Below are 23,556 nucleotides of genomic sequence, written 5' to 3'. Positions count from 1 at the left end.
GGCGTAATGGCGACAAGTAGCAGAACAGCAGTGCTATCTGATGTCAAAACGCGCAACCAGCGCGCACTTCACTCCACTTGTTCCCTTTCTTTCTCTCTCTCTCTCTCTCTCTCCCTCTCTCCTCTTCCGCCCCACGCGTCCCGTCGTCGTGTCGTCGCGCGCGGCCGTAGCGGGTAGCGCTCTCGCAGCCGTCTGCGATGAGTTTAGTTTTGAAAACAAGGGGCCGATCGTCGCTCGCGCCGTGCTACGTCGCCGTCGCCGTCGTCGTCGTCGTCGCCGCGTGTAGACGGAAGTGCTCGGTCGCAAGCGCGGACGTGGATTAAAACGCGCCGCTGTCGAAAGTCGTGTGTACAGTTTTTATACGGCCCTTCACGTTCAGCCGTTTATTCGTGCAGACATCCGTCCATCCCGTTCCTCTCTCTCTCTCTCTCTCTCTCTGTCTCTCTATCTCACTGTGTATCTTTCCTCTCCCTCTCCCTCAGCCGTCCTTAAACGACTCCTACGCTTCTGGCGTCTCTTTCGTGTCCGTTGTCGGGCGAAACGTAACCGATAGAAAAGAATGGACGCCCTTCGAGAGCAGGTAATGATCAATCAGTTTGTACTGGCCGCAGGCTGTGCCAGGGAACAGGCCAAGCAGTTGCTGCAAGCGGCACATTGGCAGTTCGAGGTAAGGAAACGGGCAGGTTGGCGAAGGCGAGGGGGTTGCGAGAAAAAGAAAAACAAAGAGAGAGTGAGTTTCTTGCGCGCCCTTTCCGATATACATGTTGCCATGTATACGTTAATGTCGTAAAGACGCGCGGAGTACGTGTACGCGACAGGCTATGCTCCTGTCTGTGTACACCGCTACGTAAACAAAGCGACCGAAAATGGCCGATCAGCGCTGGTTATCGTTGCTCGCTCTACGTTACGCGACACGAGGACGATGTTACGAGAATTAGCACCCTACTCTGTCGATCGATCTATTTTCCTGAGCACGCGATTACGTCGTCATCAATATCATTATCATCGTTCTCGCGAAGCGAGAACTCGTCAATGAACGCGCGACTCGCTCTGTTTCGCGTTCGCTTCATTCATAAAAATATTGCACGATGTTACGCGATTGGACACCACGCGATTTCCCAGCGCGATATCTGCCTAAATTTCAATAAAACGAATATGATCTCGTAAAACGATCGTAAAATTCGTCTACGTAATTTTTCCATCGCATCGCGTTGCGTTTTTATCTGATAACAACTCTACGTCGCCGTAAACATAATATATTATCGAACAACGAATGTAAATAGTTCCTCCTTTTTGTGATCGTCGGTTTATAAACACCGGTTTTAAAATCCCCTACTTAAGAAAAGACTCCGTTCTCCATAAATGTCCGAACGAGAACGCGTTAAAATTTACTTTCCCCGTACGTGTGTATGTTAAATCGAAAATTGATCTCCGCTAATTATATCATTTTACTTTGGTTTGTTTTCATTCGCGTATAGTATGTACTCTCGCTACATAATGACCTGCACGGTCTGCATCCTCGGTCTTGTCATTGCGCAAGAGGATTATATACCGCCGTTGCTGATTCATCAGCCATATACTCATATGTCATTTCCTTGTATACGGTATTTCCTTGGTATACGGTATAGTATCGGTATCGAGTATATCGGCCGAGTATTATGTCATAGACGTACGCGATCAACATCGGGAAATTTATATAATCGCGATTTATAATCTCTTTTTAAAATAGCACTCGAATTCTTTCCACTTTAGGACTTGTCACTCTGTTGTCATTCATGCGCCAAGTACACAATCGCATCCTAATCGTCAGACGAAAGAGATCGATAGTCGCTATTCACGTTGCGAGTCACGCGGTATATTGTGTTTTTTAAACGGGCGTCGTCGACCTGTTATAAAGATGTATGTATATATTAATTATACAATGTACATACAACCGAAAGAGAGAGAGAATGAATTTTGTACGCATCAGAAACCAGAAATTGGTGTAATTTCGGCGAATTATTTGAATCTAGAGAGACTCGCGTGCATGACTCATATTTATTCCTAACGATAGAATCGTCATAGATATTGATGTAAATTTCAATTTTTCCATATATGGATAGAGAATTAAACTTGTCAAAATTATGCCGATTTTAAATCTATGACTAAAACTCGAAACATGGTATTTATTTTTTTTCTAAAATTTTAATAGGGCTTCTTTGATCATTTGGCTATTAGATTATCAAAAAATCCCTGTCGTTTCGTCGAGATTTTTTTTTTTTAATATAAGTGATTTTTAACGTGTTATGTAACACATGAAAAGGAAAATAGATAAGATTAGAAATGACAAATTTTGCTGTAGTCAATTTTACCTTAGTTGAATTAATCGTAATTAAATTAATCGGAGTTTTCAGTCGAAGAGGCTCACAATGTTAGATTATCGTGATATGTTAGAACGTAATGAATTTTCATTCATTCTGAGAATACGATGACTGAAAGGTGAGGAAAAATATCATCACACAGATCATAAATATGTATAATATTCTTTTTTCAGCAATAAGTCTAGCAAAATATGTGTGAGACACCGATTGTTTATTACTAAAATATTATAACAAAGATTGTTATTAAAATTTACGATTGTTTATTTTTAAGATTATTAAAACATTAAAAATCAAGCGTAAGATTAATGATTCCTTATCTTACGATCTTATCTCTTCGTAATCTTATTTTTTTTTGAAGTTTAGATATACAATATGATGATGTAATCGAAAGCAAAACGAGAGCAAAGCTCTGCATGATTGTGTGCCCATTATTATTATTATTACTATGAGTAATTATGAAAGAATGAGAAAGAGAGAGAGAAATAACATTACGACACACTAAGATGCGTGCTAATGCATCATCGTGATTAGAGTTTAGCACGAGGAATCTTTCTGTGTGCTTTGCGACCACAATGTAAACAATGCGGCAACGTATATTTATACACGCGCAAGAAACGCGCGTCTCATTTCATCTCGTCTCGTCTCGTCTCCTCGCGCCATGTCAACTCGATGTAACGTGATATACAGGGTGTCCCCATATTGTACCACTTTTTATCTTAAGAGGTATAACATGATAATATGATAAAAATACAAAAGATTACTACTACCGCTACTTTCAGATGTCGGTAAATATTTATCATATTTTTCAATAATCAATTCTACATTTCTTTATAGTTTGAATCACTTTCTCGTGTAATGATACATTGTATATTAAATTTATACAGTAATTATACCGATATACACGCCACCGCGAACGCAAAGTGGTTGTTATAAATATGTAGATAACACGCGCGGAAATGTCACAGCGAATTTTCTCCATTTAAGAACTTTCTCCGCTCGAGCGGGGAACGTTAAAGCGGAACCACACTATATATTTGAACTTGAGACTATTTTATCCATTTGTTTTTTATTTATTTATCCGATTAAAGCCCATCGTCGGTTAAATAAACCAACCGTAGGGATAAAAATAAACAATACAAATACTTCTTTTATAATTGCAATGCTGAAAGTAGTTTTTGGAAAAACAAAAAAGGTAGCTATTTTAAGTGTTTTCTGTTCCAAAGAAGAATATCAGTTTTCCATCAAACAAATATTAAGTACATAATTACATAATTATATAATTACGTGATTTGTGTTAACGTGTATTAATGTTTGCTGAAACGAGATTAAAACCGCCAGTTTAACTTATTCAATTAGTCTGGTTTTCCTAGCTCACGTTATTCCCGCGTTTTATTAAATATAAATTATATAATAAATCCATTTTATATGTATCAACTCTCTAGCTATTTTGCGCTGTAATATTCTTCTTTCGGTCTTCTCTCCTTTTTGTAAAAATCCGAAGGTTACTTTTGTTTCGTTTTTTTTTTCTTTTTTACATATTTGCAAAGATGTCAATAAACACAGCTGAAAATAGCAGATATAACAGATACAGTGAATATCCCCACCTATGCAGCTTTTATGTTTCCCTTTCGCTTTCGCTGCCACAGCGTTCTGACCGAAATATGAAACGCGTTTCTTGCCACGCTGGCCTATTACATTCTTATGCTAATGTCTTCGATATATCAGACTATCGAGTATCACCGGCGTTTTAATTAAACACCAGTTGGTTGAATGTCATGGTATATTGCGTGACGCATTCTCCTTATAACAGACATTAAACTAGTTAATTCTGCCTTAAATCATGAGCACAATATTTTACTCTAATAAAATTACATTTATTTAATTGTTAAAGTTATTATTTAATTTTATATTGCGTGTACGTGCGTGTGTGTTTTGTGTGTAGTTGTTAGATGTATAAAATGACAGAACAAAGTCTGTTTATAGATAATTATCGTTACATTAATAATAATAATAACTGATAATTGACGTAGCATTGAGACAACCATCGTGTTACAATTGTTATCTGCAATTATCGGATGGCTCTTGGATAGAGTGCGATAGTATGGATATCCGATATCGGCCGCGAGCGCAAGGATCGGATATCGATATTATATTATAAAGCATCGGACGATACTGACGAAGCAGCTTACGATTACGAGATTGTAACGGGCAGTTTAATGACAGAGGGTCACAGAGACTATATATATAACATAGATTTCTTATTCGGCCAGATTATATCATTCTCTCGCTATTCCTAATCATAGAGATGACTATATACGATCTCTCTTGCCTTCGATCAAGAGCGACGCGCTAAAATTAGAGACGCAAAGATATTCTAATCTTTATGTCAATATATTTTACTGTTTGAATAACGATAAAAAAAGTCTAATGTTAGAGAGAGGAATAGAGAAGAGCAATATCAGAGAGAGGAATACCAAAAAAAAATTCTTCTATAAATTGAACTTTCACATATTATAAACAAATTTTATTTCTCCATGAATTTTATTTTAAATCAAATATTATTTTAACAGAGATGTAATTCGAATTTAAATCGACGATATTTATTTAAAATAAATGAAAAGTCACAAACGAAAAAGTCGATCAAAATAGTTTCCGATTTCAAGTTTGCCTAATTTTTTATATTATAAGGACCAAATTCCGATTAATTCATCACTAACATTTGCAGTATTTTGTTAATATGAATAGAATTATGAATATTTTATAGTTCAATGCATGGAAAGAAGAATTATATAGCTAGAAATTTTGCTGCAGGCAATTCTGTCCCAATTGAATTAATCGCCGATTAAATTGATCGAAGCGATGGCTTTCTAAGTCGCGTGCTATAGCAAAAAATGCAATATAGTCTCTTTATTTTAAGGTATTATTTAATCGATCATATCTCATAAATCGATCGTGCCTTTTGCTGTTGCAGACCGCTCTCAGTATCTTTTTCCAAGAGGCGGCGATACCCTCCTGCGCACAGGGAGCCGGCACCCACTTTGGCCAAGTAAGTCCCTCAGCATCGTTTACTTGTGGCGTGACTGACGAAAAGCATGTAAGGCGGTAACCATGTTCTATATCCGTGCACTCTGTGCAATCAATGAGTTCTATTTCCGCGTCGGCGAGTTGCGTCGTCTTCGGTCGTACTTCGCTTCGCCTCGTCTTCCTTTAGAACGTATGTGTGTATATAGAAACACACACACACACACACACAACTCTAAATAAGGACTTCTGAGGAACAGCCTTTTGTGCAAAGATTATATTCTTGTAACACGCGAAATCACACTTTAAAGTAATACAAGTCGAAAATATCATTGTGTTTTATTCCCATGTAGGTCATAGAAATAAGTCTGATATTTTTATACGCTTGGTCTTGTCATTGCGCAAGAGGATTATATACCGCCGTTGCTGATTCATCAGCCATATACTCATATGTCATTTCCTTGTATACGGTATTTCCTTGGTATACGGTATAGTATCGGTATCGAGTATATCGGCCGAGTATTATGTCATAGACGTACGCGATCAACATCGGGAAATTTATATAATCGCGATTTATAATCTCTTTTTAAAATAGCACTCGAATTCTTTCCACTTTAGGACTTGTCACTCTGTTGTCATTCATGCGCCAAGTACACAATCGCATCCTAATCGTCAGACGAAAGAGATCGATAGTCGCTATTCACGTTGCGAGTCACGCGGTATATTGTGTTTTTTAAACGGGCGTCGTCGACCTGTTATAAGATGTATGTATATATTAATTATACAATGTACATACAACCGAAAGAGAGAGAGAATGAATTTTGTACGCATCAGAAACCAGAAATTGGTGTAATTTCGGCGAATTATTTGAATCTAGAGAGACTCGCGTGCATGACTCATATTTATTCCTAACGATAGAATCGTCATAGATATTGATGTAAATTTCAATTTTTCCATATATGGATAGAGAATTAAACTTGTCAAAATTATGCCGATTTTAAATCTATGACTAAAACTCGAAACATGGTATTTATTTTTTTTTCTAAAATTTTAATAGGGCTTCTTTGATCATTTGGCTATTAGATTATCAAAAAATCCCTGTCGTTTCGTCGAGATTTTTTTTTTTTAATATAAGTGATTTTTAACGTGTTATGTAACACATGAAAAGGAAAATAGATAAGATTAGAAATGACAAATTTTGCTGTAGTCAATTTTACCTTAGTTGAATTAATCGTAATTAAATTAATCGGAGTTTTCAGTCGAAGAGGCTCACAATGTTAGATTATCGTGATATGTTAGAACGTAATGAATTTTCATTCATTCTGAGAATACGATGACTGAAAGGTGAGGAAAAATATCATCACACAGATCATAAATATGTATAATATTCTTTTTTCAGCAATAAGTCTAGCAAAATATGTGTGAGACACCGATTGTTTATTACTAAAATATTATAACAAAGATTGTTATTAAAATTTACGATTGTTTATTTTTAAGATTATTAAAACATTAAAAATCAAGCGTAAGATTAATGATTCCTTATCTTACGATCTTATCTCTTCGTAATCTTATTTTTTTTTGAAGTTTAGATATACAATATGATGATGTAATCGAAAGCAAAACGAGAGCAAAGCTCTGCATGATTGTGTGCCCATTATTATTATTATTACTATGAGTAATTATATGAAAGAATGAGAAAGAGAGAGAGAGAGAAATAACATTACGACACACTAAGATGCGTGCTAATGCATCATCGTGATTAGAGTTTAGCACGAGGAATCTTTCTGTGTGCTTTGCGACCACAATGTAAACAATGCGGCAACGTATATTTATACACGCGCAAGAAACGCGCGTCTCATTTCATCTCGTCTCGTCTCGTCTCCTCGCGCCATGTCAACTCGATGTAACGTGATATACAGGGTGTCCCCATATTGTACCACTTTTTATCTTAAGAGGTATAACATGATAATATGATAAAAATACAAAAGATTACTACTACCGCTACTTTCAGATGTCGGTAAATATTTATCATATTTTTCAATAATCAATTCTACATTTCTTTATAGTTTGAATCACTTTCTCGTGTAATGATACATTGTATATTAAATTTATACAGTAATTATACCGATATACACGCCACCGCGAACGCAAAGTGGTTGTTATAAATATGTAGATAACACGCGCGGAAATGTCACAGCGAATTTTCTCCATTTAAGAACTTTCTCCGCTCGAGCGGGGAACGTTAAAGCGGAACCACACTATATATTTGAACTTGAGACTATTTTATCCATTTGTTTTTTATTTATTTATCCGATTAAAGCCCATCGTCGGTTAAATAAACCAACCGTAGGGATAAAAATAAACAATACAAATACTTCTTTTATAATTGCAATGCTGAAAGCAGTTTTTGGAAAAACAAAAAAGGTAGCTATTTTAAGTGTTTTCTGTTCCAAAGAAGAATATCAGTTTTCCATCAAACAAATATTAAGTACATAATTACATAATTATATAATTACGTGATTTGTGTTAACGTGTATTAATGTTTGCTGAAACGAGATTAAAACCGCCAGTTTAACTTATTCAATTAGTCTGGTTTTCCTAGCTCACGTTATTCCCGCGTTTTATTAAATATAAATTATATAATAAATCCATTTTATATGTATCAACTCTCTAGCTATTTTGCGCTGTAATATTCTTCTTTCGGTCTTCTCTCCTTTTTGTAAAAATCCGAAGGTTACTTTTGTTTCGTTTTTTTTTTCTTTTTTACATATTTGCAAAGATGTCAATAAACACAGCTGAAAATAGCAGATATAACAGATACAGTGAATATCCCCACCTATGCAGCTTTTATGTTTCCCTTTCGCTTTCGCTGCCACAGCGTTCTGACCGAAATATGAAACGCGTTTCTTGCCACGCTGGCCTATTACATTCTTATGCTAATGTCTTCGATATATCAGACTATCGAGTATCACCGGCGTTTTAATTAAACACCAGTTGGTTGAATGTCATGGTATATTGCGTGACGCATTCTCCTTATAACAGACATTAAACTAGTTAATTCTGCCTTAAATCATGAGCACAATATTTTACTCTAATAAAATTACATTTATTTAATTGTTAAAGTTATTATTTAATTTTATATTGCGTGTACGTGCGTGTGTGTTTTGTGTGTAGTTGTTAGATGTATAAAATGACAGAACAAAGTCTGTTTATAGATAATTATCGTTACATTAATAATAATAATAACTGATAATTGACGTAGCATTGAGACAACCATCGTGTTACAATTGTTATCTGCAATTATCGGATGGCTCTTGGATAGAGTGCGATAGTATGGATATCCGATATCGGCCGCGAGCGCAAGGATCGGATATCGATATTATATTATAAAGCATCGGACGATACTGACGAAGCAGCTTACGATTACGAGATTGTAACGGGCAGTTTAATGACACAGAGGGTCACAGAGACTATATATATAACATAGATTTCTTATTCGGCCAGATTATATCATTCTCTCGCTATTCCTAATCATAGAGATGACTATATACGATCTCTCTTGCCTTCGATCAAGAGCGACGCGCTAAAATTAGAGACGCAAAGATATTCTAATCTTTATGTCAATATATTTTACTGTTTGAATAACGATAAAAAAAGTCTAATGTTAGAGAGAGGAATAGAGAAGAGCAATATCAGAGAGAGGAATACCAAAAAAAAATTCTTCTATAAATTGAACTTTCACATATTATAAACAAATTTTATTTCTCCATGAATTTTATTTTAAATCAAATATTATTTTAACAGAGATGTAATTCGAATTTAAATCGACGATATTTATTTAAAATAAATGAAAAGTCACAAACGAAAAAGTCGATCAAAATAGTTTCCGATTTCAAGTTTGCCTAATTTTTTATATTATAAGGACCAAATTCCGATTAATTCATCACTAACATTTGCAGTATTTTGTTAATATGAATAGAATTATGAATATTTTATAGTTCAATGCATGGAAAGAAGAATTATATAGCTAGAAATTTTGCTGCAGGCAATTCTGTCCCAATTGAATTAATCGCCGATTAAATTGATCGAAGCGATGGCTTTCTAAGTCGCGTGCTATAGCAAAAAATGCAATATAGTCTCTTTATTTTAAGGTATTATTTAATCGATCATATCTCATAAATCGATCGTGCCTTTTGCTGTTGCAGACCGCTCTCAGTATCTTTTTCCAAGAGGCGGCGATACCCTCCTGCGCACAGGGAGCCGGCACCCACTTTGGCCAAGTAAGTCCCTCAGCATCGTTTACTTGTGGCGTGACTGACGAAAAGCATGTAAGGCGGTAACCATGTTCTATATCCGTGCACTCTGTGCAATCAATGAGTTCTATTTCCGCGTCGGCGAGTTGCGTCGTCTTCGGTCGTACTTCGCTTCGCCTCGTCTTCCTTTAGAACGTGTATGTGTGTATATAGAAACACACACACACACACACACAACTCTAAATAAGGACTTCTGAGGAACAGCCTTTTGTGCAAAGATTATATTCTTGTAACACGCGAAATCACACTTTAAAGTAATACAAGTCGAAAATATCATTGTGTTTTATTCCCATGTAGGTCATAGAAATAAGTCTGATATTTTTATACGCTTCTGTTTTTATCATCTATAATTCTTATCACTGATTCAGAGTGTGCATTTATTTCGAGTTGATGTACATATATATCTCGATACAACAACACAATATTGATTTTAACAGTGATTACATCACATCGTTAAAGAAGACCCACTCTAAATTATTCAAAGGTTTCACCTGCAACATTTACCTACTTATTTTGACATCACACCCCATATATATATATATATACATACATTATTCGAACACATAGAAAATTATTTATCCTTGAGAGGAAGTATTTTGTTTACCTTTTTGCTTACCAATTTCCGAACGAGATACAATTACAGCGAATTCCATAGACCGCTCTCTTTGAACGATCGAGTTTTCTTTTTTTTTTTTTTTCCGGCATAGTCCCACGTAATCTGACGTAATGCGGTTACACGTTAAAAAATATTCGTAGACTCGAGCAGAGCGAGTTGCGTGGGCCGGCTGGGTATGTTCTCATCTTATTGATTATTCAAAAGTAGGTTCGCACAACTAGCGGCGAGAGATCAGAGTCGGGGAAAGGGGGAGAGGCGGACTCCGGAATGATAAATACATCGGGCGGGCCACCGATTCACGAAACGCCTTTCTTCCTTCTCTCGTCGCGTCATCCTAATGTGCATAAACACAGGGAGAAAATCGATTGTAGCGCGTGTCTGACCTTCACGGGGTGACTGCCGCCCCTTCCGCCAACTATTTATGTCGCTTTCTGATTAATTACCCGCTCTCCCCCTCTCTCTCTCTCTCTCTCTCTCTCTCTCTCTCTTCCTTGTGAGCGTCTTTGTTCTGCATAATTTTATAATTGTACAAGGTCGCCGCATATACATATAACTGTGATGATAGATCCGAGATGTATAAAAGAGAGAGAGGGAGGGAGAGTGTGTTTTATTATATATATATATATATATTATATTTTATCTTCGGCTTGTCATCTGCAGCCAAAACGACACGGCATAGAGTCTTCTGGGTAGATTCCTATCGCTTACTCTCTGGCTTGCGAATGCACGATTTGATATATATTGTAGTTTATTCTGGTAACCTGGCTCTCGAGATTCGCGTGATCTGCCATTTATTTCTTCCTCGTGCTCTCTTTTCTCTATAAGGTTCAATGCTCTATACAGAGTGTTCACTAATAAATGCGAGTGGCGAAAATTCTTGTAAGAAATTGAAATAATATTTCCCTGAAATTGGTACGTAAATGTATGTGGTTGTCGAGATATGACTGATTAATATAAAAATTTTAGTTACATTGCGCTTAAAAAAATACAAAAATATAATAAAATAATAAAAACCGAAGCGATTTTATAAACTACGAAATAGCGTGATCATTTGATTGAATTTGACAATGAATCGTGTTAACTTTCGAAGAAAATAAACTTTCTGTTCACTAAATATATTTATTTTATCTAACACACTGTATATATTACTACGACATTCCCTGGCAAAATTACCGCATTGTGACCTGTGTTATAATCTTTTTCTTTCGCTTTTGGGGATAGATTTATAATATCAAACGACGAAAAGCAGAAAAATGATTCAAATTTCACCTCGTATTTTATATCCTCAGAATATATATTAACATGGAATAACTTTATACATTGGATTGGAATTTAACTTTCAAGTCTCCTAAAAATTATCAGCGGGAAAATTACACGTATTAACAAAATGCCGAATAAAAAAAATTGACAATACCAAGATTAATGATTTTAACGGTTATTAATGGAAAGAATGTTAATGTCATATAATAATAAAAATAATTATATCCTTTCCCGAGAAGTTTTTAAATAATGTTAATAAAGAAATCATGGAAATTTGATTAAACGAACAGTAAGAAAACCAATTATAAAGATAGCACACAGAAAGATATCAAGATCATCGACTTCTTCATTTAGCTCGTGATATCAAACTAAAACGATGATGGTGATACGATCTCGAGACAAGACACAAAGGAGAACCGCTGTCGACAAACAGTCGCTAGTGGTAGGTGTAGTTACTATTCTCGGTCGGCACATTCCGATAAGTTGTGTGCCAAATCTCGATTCGCAAGACTGGACGGGACGGACGACGGACGTACACTGCCTCCAGATGCTCAGCTCTTTTATTTTTTTATTAGCACATCTGCCCTTTAATCGATTCAGACTTGTCCATCTATCTCGCACGCTACTTTCATAATCTACTCAACTTTAAAAGAACAAAAGTATTTCATTAATTATATAAAAATATATGGCTGGAATATATGGCTCTGGATTGTATATATTTGATTTTGCTTTTTTTTTCTGTTTCAAGTTTATCTAATTCAAGTACATTAATTTAAAGTTTAAATTTGAAAAATATTGGGAAATCTGTACAGAAAAATTTTAAATATTTATTTAATAAACAAAAACAATCTTTGCAAGTGTGATGAAAATATAGAATTTAAAAAAGCGGGAATCACACAAATTGCAAGATTCAGAATCTGCAATTTTCCGCGAATCGAACGAGCGAAGGAACGTACTCCGTATATTTAGTCCTTTCACTTTTCATTTTTCTTGCAAAATGATTGAATCGCACAATAGTAGAAATGCAAAAATTACTTCTAGCAAAAAGTAGAAGCAAAATGGTTTATTCATTTTATAGTGAGATATATACATAGCGTCAAAGCGTATCCTACATTTCATATGAATAATCCTTTGTAATATTTTATTACTCAATTTAAGTATAGTAGAGCTGAGGCTATCGAAATATGTGCTCGATCATCTAGTCTAACGAGGCATTCGACAGATTCTAGTTCGTTCAATAAAATGTTGAAAATATGAAAGCAACAAGATCAACTTTGCGAAAGAGCGTGAATGGCGAGTGTTATTTAATAGCCGCTTATCGGCCGCGGATTATCATCACGGCTGGTGGTCGTTGCCTACACTATACACGTGTTGCCCTTGTATTCTTTGATCACCGCACCCGTCTACCTGCCTACCCGACGTCACATACAGGAGTCGAAAGTTCAACGAACTCATTGTAGCTAATCGTCTTTCAGAGGCCTGATAATTTTCCGTCACTTTGTTGGATCTAATCTTTTCGGTCCAAAGTACACACAAGCTCATTTTGTTTTTTTTTATACCGGTTTGTATTTTTCTCAATAAATATGTTTTACAATTTGAAATATTATTTAATTAAAAAAAGGAAAGTGTTTAACGTGTACATCGCTTATAAAATTTAGGAATAGTTTCTTGCTTTTTGAGAAAATTTAAATTAATATGTATTATATAAAATAGATAACATAAAAGGATAAAATAATACGATAGGAGAGGAAGGAGATTACCTTATCTAATTATAAAGATTTAATGTAGACAAAGATTTCCTCTGTTTTCTTTCTCATTTTTCTTTTTAGTTCTTTTAAGAGAATTGAATAATTTTTCTTTAAAACCAAAGTACAGCAAATTTATTATTTTACATTGCACAAATTGATTTACATTACTACACTCTATGAAAAAAAATTAAAAGCTATTTGTTTAATTCCCAGTATATTTCACCTAGCACAATTAAACTCCTTATTTTAAAGATTTTTAAAATTGAAAGTGCAATTTCGCTAATTAAATTTCTGTCAATTCATCTTAATCCAACTTTCCACAAGATTATAAAGAAAGATCGCCCTCTTATATTTGCAGATAACACCATGCAACACACCAGCCACTCCACCAAATTTCCCGGACGCGCTGCTGGCGTTTTCCAAAATGTCAGCTGGTGAAAAAACTCCATCGGGTAAGAGCTGTCGATTATGGCAATATTATATGTAGCTTTAACAATCGTTGTAAAAGAGAAACAATCAATTTTGTGATGTATCATTTTCTTCATTTGCGGTTTTTTTTTTTTTTTTTTTTTTGCGAATATCGATAAGATGTCAGGATAGATTATATCGTACTATGTAATTGGAAAGAAAACAAAACGCCGTGTGGTATAAAGTAATTTACGATATATGTATATTCTCTCTACGGTATTGCCTTACTTATTTATAAATGCCTATACCGGTATCTGTTACAGGCATGTCCCCGAACCAGAACGGATTGCAAGCGAACTCGACATCGGGTGTCGTGCAGCATCATGCCGTCAGCGGTCGGTGTAGCGCATCGGGCAATGTGGCGCAGCAACAGACGCAGCCGCAACAGACGCAATTTGGCCTGGGCGAGCCACAGAGATAAGAGTGACTGTGCTAGTCGCGAGCGCGAAATGTCACGTAGATGACGCGCGATAACGTTTCCGGAGCGCGAGTGATGCTCCGAGCATGGAACGAGAGAGTCGAGAACGGTTGAACGCATGGGGAAGAGAAAAATTCATTTTTTCCGAGAAGAAACGCGTCCTTCCCGGAAGAGGGGGGGGGGGGGGAAACTACAGGGAAAAATATCTTTATTGGATTGGAACCGGCTATTGAATTGTTACGTTATCCGCGCACGATAATAGCAATGTGTGATGCGGTGGTAGTGATGTGTGTGTGTGTGTGTGTGTGTGTGTGTGTGTGTATTATATCTGTGTAATGTGCGAGTGAGTTTGCAAGCATCGATTTTCTCAACGAGACCCGTTTACGTTATGTATCACGGGATGATACGCATCTCTATTGCTTGGTTCCCTTTCCGGCTTCTCCGAGAGATCATCTAATTTAGAATGGCGCGTCAAAGAATCTGATACACATTCACACACTCACACATATACAGGTATACACACATATACACGAAAAGGTGAGGAGAAAAGGTGAAAATTACACCGTAGAATTTTCTTCTCTTTTCTCTGACACGCCGGGACCGTACGTACCGTAGGTCCGAAATGGTCAAAAAGACATTGATAATAATCCTGAACGATTACATTGTAAGAATGGCTCTCCTACTCCGAAATCCAACTTCCTGCGTCCCTATATACTATAAACAGTGGCTGTTTCTTTAGGATTCACCATACACCACCGTTAGACTAGGCAACGAATTTTCGCTATCACTTCCACGTCACAGTACAAAAAAAAAACTGCGAGAGTTTCTTCGAGCCTCGTCTTGAAAAATCTTTGTTGCACACTTTTTCGCGAAAAATGATGAGAAAACCGCGTATTTTCAACATAGGTAAAAGACAAGGCTGCACCGAAGATATTCATTTTTGAATCGTGGAACTCGACTTAGTTTATGATCCTTTTACTGTTTTCCTAAAATAGAATAATGCTTATAGTTATTCACGCGAACGCCCTTATTCCGTTTCCATAAGCGTACTGATATTTCGATGGTATAAATATCAGGCTAAGTATAATAAATGAAGATTTACCGTGTAAAAATTTTGTAAAAAGATTGTCCCGAATTGTGTGTAACGCGTTGGTTTTACATATAGTAATTAATTACAAGTAAAAAGTAACTAAAATAAAATCCGAATAATAGAGTATAATAGCTCGAACAATTGACGCGTCAATAATAATATACCTGGTGTCTTTTTCCAGTCCATTTTGCTGTCATCATAAGTGGTAAAGAATTCTCGAGTCGATTATTGTGTCGGCTATATGTGTGAATACAGAACTAGAAAATATTTGATTTTTTTATGCAACTTCACAATGTTTACAAATGCTCTTGTATGGCAGCTCTGGCAATACGATTCTACCTGATATCATAGTTGTATATCGATATTCCCCCCGGAATATATCGAATTCTATATCTGTCATTACATTTCTCGTAACATAGATGGACAAGCATCTATATTATAGGGATATATTTGTTTTCATTAAGATTCTATTTATTCGTTGTAGTAGCGATTTTATAATTTTCTCTCTTTTTATAGCTTTTTAGAAATCTCTTTCCAATTAAAGTGATAATAGAGAATTCTTTATTCTTTATAATCGATTTATATATATCTGACGGCAAAGTGTCTTTACGAATGCAATACAATATTCAATTTTTTTTTATTTGTAATCGTAATAGTGATGTCGATGAAAGTAATGACAAAGTCAGAATCCATGTTTAACTAGGTAATTTAATTTTCAATCATGCGATCGAAATTCGAGTATCCAGGCGTCGAATATATAGCTTTATCTCTGTGAATGCGCGTTTATGTAAATAATAGTAGATATTAGTTGTAAGAAGAAAAGAGAACTTTGTGAGTATGGCGAAATATTTTTTCCAATAAGGTACACGCTTTAATACCTTCCTTATATTTGTGTAATATGTGTAGGCTGTATTTAAGATAAAACAATGTCGACGAGAATGAAAATGTTTTACTATGTTGAAATTATAATTATTGTTTATTTGACTATTACAAGGATAAATAATGGTCGTGTACATAATTTTGGAGAATTAAATAAAATATGAATATTGGTGCTTTCTTAGCCTCGTGGTTTAGTTTCACTAATACCTTTGTACTTTAGAATTTGAGAGCGAAAGCAGCTGCTTTTAAATTATATTACAAAAGAATTATTATATACATTTTGACAATGATACGACGTAAGCGTATATAATTTTTTATAAATATAATTGAAAGTTTACTTACCTACGCGCGACAAATTAGAATATTAATTTATATTACGTAGCGATAAGATGTATTTAAAACTGGTAACTATATCGGTATCACTTATACTGTCAATACTTCTCGAGTATTTGATCACTGTATAAAATGTTATAGCGAGCGTGTTATGCTACGCGCTTACATTTTCGCGTTATGAATAAAAAGTATATATGTACAGCGATTACGTAATTATTGCATATAAAATTGCGTATCTGAAATCTTAAATCACATTTATTCCGGTGGTATTTCGACACTTCTACCTAAACCCGACCATCTGTCCGGTACAGGCAGAAAGTAACGATGCATCGCGGCGATGAACCTAGCGCGATATTCCTCCGGTGATATTATCGTTGGTAATTTACCCTGGCCTCCCAGAATACCAGATTTCTTCACCATAGTCTCCAGTTTTTTGTCCCAAGTAAACGTTCTTATATAATCTATCAATTGGAAGAGATAATAACAATGCATAAGATCGATATCTTTCGACACGAGAGAAAGAGAGGACGACAATATATAGAATCGCGCTTACCTATTATACCGAGCACGAGCTCGTCGGAGCCTGGCTCTAAGCCTACTAATAACGAATAGTCCATTACAGAGTTGTCCGCTAAAAACTTGGTGTCCTGTTCGATGGCTCGGTTTAATACCGCCTTGGAATGCGATCTGATATACAGAGGAGAATCGCAGCTCACTATAACGTGAAACGCGTTCGTTTAATATCTTGCGCAACAATTCATCTATTCGTAAATAGTCGGAGAAAAGAGAGCGATACATACTATTCAATAGATTCTCGTCCAGCAAGACCAGTTCACCCTCGTGGCACGTATCGTCTGGATTCACAAGTCGATTCCGCACGGATCCCTTTAAATCGAACTTATCGGTGATGACTCGATTGTAAAACAGATTCTCCATCACCAACACGCTTGTACGAAGTGCCGCGTTAGTTGTGTTGTTCTTAAACGACACCCTGTACACGCCGACAATCTTGCCCAGCAACGTCGGTTGTTTGGTTTGTTGACACTTTTCCATGTAGGCGAAATAGTTGGGCGCGAAATCGAGAAAGATTTGCATCTCGAGTCGAGACATTTCCTTTATGATGAATCTATCGTCTGCAAAAAAGAGAAATATTAGTAAAAAATGCACAATTAAATGGAAAATATTTTTTTAAAAACATGCATATTTATATCAACGGAAAGTATGTAAAGATCGCACACATATATGTGTAAAGATCAGTTCGGTAATTAAATACTCAATAAAGTATTTGAAGTGATAATCAATCACACCTCTGCTCTTGCAAAAGGTACTGCCGCTCTTTCCGCCTCTCGCAGCCCACTGTATACTTCGACTAAGGCTTCTTGTAAAACCATCTTCGCCGTAGGGCAGAACATTGTCTCTCAAAGCGGCGAATTGCGCGGCAAAGTATATTCTGCAGAAGAAGTTGGTCGTGGTGTCGTTGAACTGCACCTCGATGTAGTTTTGTTGCTTTATCGCCTTCTTATCGTCGTCGACGTCGATGGGACCGACAGCGCCGCCGGACGATTCCGCGCTCAACACGTTCTTGTCAGATTCGACAGGGCTACTGGCAGGATTGGGACTGTTACCGCGAAAGAAGGATAGCACGGATGGCCGCTTGAACTCGCCCGATTGCGCCAGATCGAGCGAACTGTCCCTGCCCTCTGGAAACTTACGTTTGCTCAACGGACTAGGATTGAAGTCCGAACCTTTTGCCGCACGCAATAATTCTTGCAACGCATGCTTGTAATCGTGCGAATCCAGGGCATACGCAATTATGGACGAAAGCTCGGATTCGTAGACCACTATAGGTACTACCGATCTGCAATGTACAAGTGCGAATTATTAAAGTTATAGATTGTGCGACGCGTAATAAAGATAGCGCGAGATTTAAATTGAATTCAAAATACCCGAGCGGCAATAGATAGTGCTCCAAAGTTCCTAGTGGATTCGGTATTGTGTGATTCACAGAAGCGGACGGCAACAACTGAGACAAGATTGTCTTCTTCTTCTTCTTCTTATCGGTCATATCGTCAGAAGACAGCGGAAAAACATCGGAATGCGATCTCTGATGCATCTTGGGTGATGCATCTTGAACGGTAATGACTTCGTCGGGATTATTGGCAGATTCCAAGAGCTCGTTATCGGAATTCTCGATCAATTCGGACGTTTGAAAGTCACTCTGCACCGCTGCGATTGCGTCGATGGCGTTATAATCGGCCGACATAGGACTCGAGTCTTCGATCTGCGACTCCGACGCGGTATCCTCAGTTATGTATCCATCGGTGTCGATTATACTGTTGCTGCCAGCCGTCATTGATCGTTCAGTGAACCGGCGCGGTCGTTCGTCTTTCTTTTTGACCGACGTCTCCGACAGTTTACTGTTCCACGTAAACACGGCCTCCGAGATGAGTCGTTTGAGGATTACGATGCCATCCTCAATCCTAAACATCAATGCCTGTACTTGCTTCTCGGACACTTTACCCTCGAGTTTCTTATTCTCCAGTGTCGGCGAGGTTAACTTGAGCTGAATCTCCTCGATCTTGTTTTTGAAATATTGTTGATCCTTATTCAACTGCTGCTTGGCGAGGTTCAGGCTATCCAAGTCCGTCTGCAAGCCCATCAGTTTTTCTCTGATCGCCGAGAACACGTCATCACCCTTTAACGCCACGCTCTTCATCTCCTCAATCACGTTGGCATGCTGCTTTGGATCGTAGATGATGTTGATTAGTGGCGGCGGCAGCGAGATCTCCCACTGCGAGATCTTGGTGAACTTGAATACGGCCAGCATGTTTTTGCGCGTAAAGTACTGATAGTGATCGTAATGTAGGGAATGTTGACACGCGTCTGTGCCATCGCGTTTCGTATAGACGCCGCCATAGAAACGTAACTCGAGATACTTGGCGAACGACAAGCACCATGTGTCGCCCGACATCGGTACCACCGGCGAAACACTTTTACATTTTACACATTTGCTCCACATCAAGATCTGATGATCGGCATTCTCCTGTACAAATGGCTCGGAACTCATCTCATTGAGACTGATGTGCAAACAGCCGCCGTCGTGTGCGAATCGTCTAACGTGTTGAGCGATTTGTGCACGGCAAGCCTGCGCCGGGCATTTGTATTCCGTCGTCAGGCAATAACGCTCCAGGAAACGACCGAGTGCGATGTCGTTTTGGCCATACATCATCATGTTTACGACCCAAGGATTCACACAAAACGCCGGGGTATCATTGCCAGTATGCGAAAAACTGCAAAACAGCACGGAAAGACGTTGATGACTGGCGGGGTCTAGACAATCCGGCCACGAGGAGATCTGCTGCTCGTTGTTCTCGGTCAATATCATTGATGGCTGGTACTTACCCAGCACGTTATACGTCGGATAAAGTCTGCTTCCGCATGCGCGAAAGTTCGCCAGGAGACTTTGCACTTCGCGATTATCAACATCCGTAGTCAGGCGCATCTGAACGAACGGATGATGTGACTTTAACTTAATACTGTTTGCCCGTTCGCGATTCTCGGACGCGAGCTGTTCGTTCACGCTATTCGCTCGAATGTCCTTGATCTTGTCGAGAAATTGCGCCGAGTAATAGATCTCCCGTGGGAAAAAGCTCCTCAGTACGCAATTTCTGCCGAGTTCGGTTTCTAGATAGGGTATAGAAAACTTTAGATACGGCGATACGCTCAGGACGGTGTCTTCGAGCGCTTTCTTAAATTTGTTGAATAACGGAAAATCGGCAACGCTCAGACGTTGACCGTTCGGGCTATTACGGTTGAACACGTCTTCATCATCCTCATTTAAATACTGATGCAACGGATCGCTTCGATCGCTTATGGATTCCCCGTAAATGCGTTTCTCTTCGGAAGATATCTTGTCCTTTGACTTTGCCTTGTCGACAAGTTCTTCGGTCTTTTGCTCGACATATTTTATCTCCTTGTTTGCAGTCATGGAATTATTATGTTCCTCCGTATCATCGGAAACAAAGTCCATAGTATTGTTCTCCGATTTAACATTGTTACAATTTGTTAAATTTATCGCATCATTCTCACAAGGTGCTGACACTTTCGAATCGCTTAAAGATGGTTTTAATTTTGCCTTAAATAATTTTAATGTGTCATAAGGATCAGAATCCTCGGACAGCATCGAGGATACTTCCCTCAGAGAATCTACGCTTAAAATATTCTCAGAGAAATGAAGATTTTCATTCTTTACGGATATATTTGAATTGTGCGACTTGGTATTCCGTACACTTTGCTCATCGTTGAGTGTATCTTCGTAATCTTGATTCATTTTCGACAATCTCTTTGTATCGATTGCATGCGTATATTCATCGATAACGTGATTTTCGAATTTCGCGGGTTCCTCCCCATTTGAAGAATCTCTTTGCAATGTTTCATCCAGAAATGAATTATTCTTGGGCGACGGCGGTTTAGCGAACTCGTCCATGAGAAATGATTTTTCGAGACGCCACGAGTAAGCCGCAAAAATCATCATCGATGTAACGTTTTTTACTCTCTTTAATTCAGTCTGCGAGCCGCCTCGCAATAAAATCGTCGCGCCCAAATGCGGATTTGCGCAGCCTTCGAAATACATCAATGTCTTGACGCTTCCTAAAAGTTAAAGTTGCAAAATCAATCAAATTCTCTCTTTCTGGATCTATCGAGTTGATGAAAAATTTAAAACATGGCATATAACATTTTCTTAATTATAATCTTTTCCTCTTGTTATGTGCCACATGTTTTAAATTTCTCATTAACTTGATACAGAAAAATTTTTATTAATTATATATATTTTACTTGCTTTGCTCATCTGGAAAATTTCTTAAATAAAACTTCTTGCACGTGCCAAGCATATATCTCGCACTTATGTGCGCGTCTATAGTGTTTACTATACTAGCACCTGTGCATCGTGCTACTCTTTTGAGTACGCTAAGTTTTACGTTGAGAACCAATGTCACTCCGCATTCCCTCAGCCTGTCCTGAGCTAATCTAGCTACGGAACGATGCACGAGTACTACGTCTGGACCCAGGGCGGTAATTCTCGCCACTGTGTGTCCCAAATATTCGCTTTCCTAACAAGATTTGTGTTGAAGAAATTAAAATATCGTAGAGCGACATTTTTAAGTAAATAAATATCAAAGAAGTAAATATCAATTGATCAATTAAAAATAATAAGAACTAAATTAATTAAAAATAATGTGATAAAAATTTGTCATGTACCTGCAACATTACAGGCTCCAAACTTATCAACTTGCCCTCCACACGCTGATACATTAAACCGCATTGCAATAATAAGATCTTTGGATGTGCGATCATGGCGTTCATACAACGATGAGCGACATTCTTACTGCAAATCACACCAGATACAATATTGCAATCATCCCTGCTACCACCGGGACATTTTTTGAACTGTATGTATTGTCGAATATCTAGATTATCAGCATCATGATTCAAATCTGGTCGGACGTGGTCGACTATCTGATGCGCGATGGACAGAATCGTATTTGACCACGTTTGCGACAAGCCTTCCTTGCTAAGAAGTTGCTTAATGAGAGAATCTTCGTGCGCTTTATACGTGGCCCTGAGATCAACAAACATCGCTTTTACTACATCGCTTACTTTCCTTTTTATATTATTGTTACTATTAATATTAACTATTAAATATACTCCAAAGAACTTACGTTAAACACTCATACGCGCTTAATTCGCCGAAGGCTGTTCTCAGATTGGTCGCTCTGTGCCATCCATTTTTTTCTTTGAACTCGTGCACTTGAAGCGTATCACTTAACAGATCATCACATATCTTGTGATTACAATCGTGCGATTTAAGATTGATCTCTTTCTGTTCGATTATTCCATCGCTACTGTCCACGGAAATCGCAGTCAAATCTTCCGACGTTGGTCTTTTTAATGTAACGGTTGATGCTTCAAGATTTAAATCCAAGTAAAAACTCGAACTGGATGATGGCAAACGACAGAAAGTTTGTGATTGCGAGCAGTTTGTAGGTTTCGTCTCACTTTCGGAATCTATGCGGAACGAGTCAGTTGTCGTTAAATAACTGTTTGTCTCATCATAAAAAAATCTCAATTTGTTGCATTACCGGTAGTTGAATCATGCTGAGGAATAGTTTTTACCCATGCTGGTTCTTGCGCATCGCATGCTGTCCGTTTTTCCGTTAATAAATCTATACTTTGTAAGGAAGACAACTCCACCGGCTTAAATATGGCCGCCGAATCGTTAAATACGTTATCGCCGACGACGGACTCGATGAAACCCGCTTCCAACAATGCTTGGCCTATCGTAGTCGCTTGCACGCTATATAAAAAAGAAAGTCATAATCGTAATTTCAATATATTGTAGCACTTTAGCAATTTAATATTGTGGATATGTACCGAGTGGCTGTTTTATTCTGTGCTATCATCCAATTCACCAATTCGCTTGCTAGGAAACAATTGTAATAATTTTTCAATCGAATTCTATGAGTTTGCAATTGAATAGCTTGACTAGATCGAAACAATTCTTCCCAAATCATCCTTAAAGAGGCCGAATTTTGCAACACGAGCGAGCGTTCGTGTGATGTTAGATAACTATTACCCGATCTGTAACAAATAAATGCAAGACAGAGTGCACAAATTCTCAATGATAAAAAATAAATATAATATTTAGTCATATATCTAATTAATTTTTACCGTTTAGTCGCGTAATTCTCCTCCATATATCCTATGCTTGGCTTCCGACATATCGATGTTTCGTCGCCCATTGATTCGCTGGTGTGCTTTCGAGTTAACAGTGGTGAGTCGTTTCCATACTTCACTTGAAGATCTTCTTGCAACGCTTTTAAATCCGCCGATAAATCGCTTCTCATGTCCGACGATTGAAGGTAAGAAAGAACGACTTTGCAACAATACGTACAAACTCTAAGATCCCCTTAAGTATGAGAAAAACATATAGACATAAAGATAAATGTAGATGTATACATTTATATGGATATACTAAATGTAATATATATA

General features: G+C 37.4%; 2 protein-coding genes across 5 annotated transcripts in view; one reads left to right on the top strand and one right to left on the bottom strand.

The window, feature by feature from the left end:
* Positions 1-57: 57 nt before the first annotated feature.
* LOC115240675 (UBA-like domain-containing protein 2) lies at positions 58-16,707 on the top strand. Of its 2 annotated transcripts, XM_029815968.1 has the most exons (4): positions 62-667; positions 5,332-5,406; positions 13,677-13,770; positions 14,050-16,707. In XM_029815968.1, exons 1-4 carry the CDS (start codon positions 560-562, stop codon positions 14,205-14,207), a joined length of 435 nt encoding a protein of 144 aa, XP_029671828.1. In that variant the 5' UTR covers positions 62-559; the 3' UTR covers positions 14,208-16,707. The 2 variants fall into 2 exon arrangements, with proteins under 2 accessions (XP_029671829.1, XP_029671828.1); XM_029815969.1 differs by lacking the exon at positions 5,332-5,406 and having other exon boundaries at positions 58-667; positions 14,050-16,350.
* LOC115240672 (1-phosphatidylinositol 3-phosphate 5-kinase) overlaps positions 16,255-23,556 on the bottom strand; it is a 10,550-nt gene continuing 3,248 nt past the window's right edge. For all 3 annotated transcript variants that reach the window (XM_029815961.1, XM_029815960.1, XM_029815962.1), the window contains 11 exons: positions 23,236-23,473; positions 22,939-23,145; positions 22,647-22,861; positions 22,227-22,572; positions 21,766-22,126; positions 21,347-21,617; positions 18,453-21,156; positions 17,814-18,364; positions 17,307-17,639; positions 17,060-17,221; positions 16,255-16,967 (listed from right to left, as the gene is read on the bottom strand). In XM_029815961.1, coding sequence (XP_029671821.1) covers positions 16,762-16,967; positions 17,060-17,221; positions 17,307-17,639; positions 17,814-18,364; positions 18,453-21,156; positions 21,347-21,617; positions 21,766-22,126; positions 22,227-22,572; positions 22,647-22,861; positions 22,939-23,145; positions 23,236-23,473 — 5,594 coding nt within the window. In that variant the 3' untranslated portion in view covers positions 16,255-16,761. The remainder of the gene's footprint in view (positions 16,968-17,059; positions 17,222-17,306; positions 17,640-17,813; positions 18,365-18,452; positions 21,157-21,346; positions 21,618-21,765; positions 22,127-22,226; positions 22,573-22,646; positions 22,862-22,938; positions 23,146-23,235; positions 23,474-23,556) is intronic.

This window comes from Formica exsecta, unplaced genomic scaffold, assembly GCF_003651465.1.
Source record: "Formica exsecta isolate Colony F162 unplaced genomic scaffold, ASM365146v1 scaffold443, whole genome shotgun sequence".
Lineage (NCBI taxonomy): Eukaryota > Metazoa > Arthropoda > Insecta > Hymenoptera > Formicidae > Formica > Formica exsecta.
Note: the sequence above shows the minus strand (reverse complement) of the source record. Positions and strands in the feature narration are given on the sequence as shown.